Source organism: Dendrobium catenatum, unplaced genomic scaffold (assembly GCF_001605985.2).
Source record: "Dendrobium catenatum unplaced genomic scaffold, ASM160598v2 fragScaff_scaffold_9, whole genome shotgun sequence".
Taxonomy (NCBI): Eukaryota; Viridiplantae; Streptophyta; class Magnoliopsida; order Asparagales; family Orchidaceae; genus Dendrobium; species Dendrobium catenatum.
In genome coordinates, this window is record NW_021318471.1 from 1892072 (window position 1) to 1894229 (window position 2158).

At 35.3% G+C, this 2158-nt stretch overlaps 1 protein-coding gene across 1 annotated transcript; it reads right to left on the reverse strand.

Moving 5' to 3' along the window:
* Positions 1–1094: 1094 nt before the first annotated feature.
* On the reverse strand, positions 1095–1798 carry LOC110092516 (AN1-type zinc finger protein 5). Its single transcript, XM_020817098.2, has one exon. The coding sequence runs from the start codon at positions 1655–1657 to the stop codon at positions 1220–1222; it is 438 nt and encodes a 145-aa protein (XP_020672757.1). The 5' UTR covers positions 1658–1798; the 3' UTR covers positions 1095–1219.
* Between the last annotated feature and the right edge of the window lie 360 nt (positions 1799–2158).

Here is a 2158-nt window from a genome sequence, read left to right on the forward strand (position 1 = left end):
AGACAATGGCTTCGGCCAGTAAGATACTCTATCACTCTATTGAATTGTTTATATTATAATATCTTTCAAATTCTTCTACCAATTCACGTGATGTTGACTCAGTACATTGAGTAGATTCTTTGGAGGTCCACTAACATCTATGTTGCTTGAATGCTTTTATTGAATTTAAGGGACTTTGGATACAAGATTTATGCAGGATTTGAATAGGATTTAAGTTACATCTTGGCATACATAAGAAAATGATATGTCGTAATTTATTCGTAAATCTTATAGTTTGGTGGATTTATGAGATTTGACCAAAAGATATGCGAAAGGGGAGAAAGATCATTGCCTTCGTTGCGAGCTCCTATCCTGACTTTCAACGCAACAAGAACAACGTCATTGGAGGATGCCAAGAAGCTTCTTTAACCATTCTTTCAAGACTCTACTTCTCTTTATGCACACGAAGCGGAAGTAGCAAAGAAGCACAAGAAGCTAAAACATCAATGAAGAAGCAATGAAGCATGCGAAGGGGAAGCAAGCCCTTGACAAGCCTAAGGAGGTCATAAAAGAGAATTTGTGATGTAAATCCGCTAGTAAAGAATAATTTTTGTTGGAAATCAATAGGATTAAAGTTATGAAAATTAAATCATCATTTTTTTAATATATTTTTTGTCCGTAAACAATCAAATTAAGTATCATTAATATTCATTATTGAATAAGAGCATATAACATATTTTATCAATTAATAATCAATTATTATATTAAAATATGATTAATATAATTTAATTTGTATTTTTTATAAAGTAGCCTCCTTAAATTCTAAATTACTTTGCCAAATTGTTTCACGAGATTTAGAAAGACTTAACATTGTTTTTGTCAAATAGTTTTTGGGAATTTAACATTAGGAGGATTTAGTAAATTCAAATTTATAGGCCTTTCTAAATCCTTTTGAGTTAAATCCTTCTTCAATCCAAACAACTCTTAAAAGTATTAAATCCCTCTCTTTTTCTCTGACGAATTCAAAACATACAAAAGATTCAGCTCCCTAATCAAGATTGATTTAATGAAAATTTTGACAATCCAAACAAATCAATGGCATATAGGATGAACAGCAAAGCTGTTAGTTACAGTATTTCTGTCTTCAACTACTTTACGGCATACAAAGGAAAAAACGAACTTAGATTGTTCGGATACGACATTATTGATGAATCACTAAAACATTCAGATTTCTTCTTCACTACATCGTGTTCAGCTTTTCAGCTTTGATGAGCGGATTGGCTTCCTCGAGAAGCAGACGGCCAGCGGTCCGATAGTCAAAAGTACAGCCGTGATCTTCTGGGAGGCGGTGGGCGGCGCAGAAAACACCATTGCAGCGGCATTTGATCGCTCGCATGGCCAACCCCACCTTTCTATCGCACTTTGAGCAGCTCTGCTTCGTCTTCTTCTTAGACTCGGTTGCAGAAGCAGAGTCCTTAGATCCAATATGTCCGTTCTTCTTTCCGCTCCCTACGATCGACGCAAGTTGTTGCGCGGTTTTATTGATATGAGAGGAGAAAATATGATCGCGGAAGCATTTGGAGCAGAGGCCGAGCGTGGCGTCGCTGCCGTAGAATCCACAGCCACTGCTGCAGAGGTCGCGGCCTTCCCCTCTCGCTGCTGGGTTGGATGAGTCCATGAGCAGAGTTTGGATATAGAAGAAAGAGAAGCTTGAGGAAATTACAAGAAAGGATGCAGGCAGTCTCTTCGCTTCTACTTAGTTGCTTTGATGCAGAGGAGAGCAGCTTTGCGTTCTATTTATAAGTTCTTAGGATTTCAAAATTTGTGCCGTTGGTATTTTGGGAATAATAATATATATTTGCAGCAAATTAACTTTCTTAAAATATGTCGCTAAGTGTACGTTAGAATTCAAGCAAGGCTGAGTCACAAATTTCATCTACTTCGATATCTATTTATGATTCAGATATTTTGATTTATCTGTTTATCATAAAATTGAATTTGTTTTACAAATATCGGAATCTTTTATCTAAAAAAAAGTTTCCAGATTTACACCATAATATATTTGTTATAAATGATTAAATCGTTTGATAGATTAATGAATATCCCTCGGGTTTTATAAATATAGGTTTGAAGTTTAATAGGCAAAGGGTATTCTGAATGCAGATATTTTAAAAATATT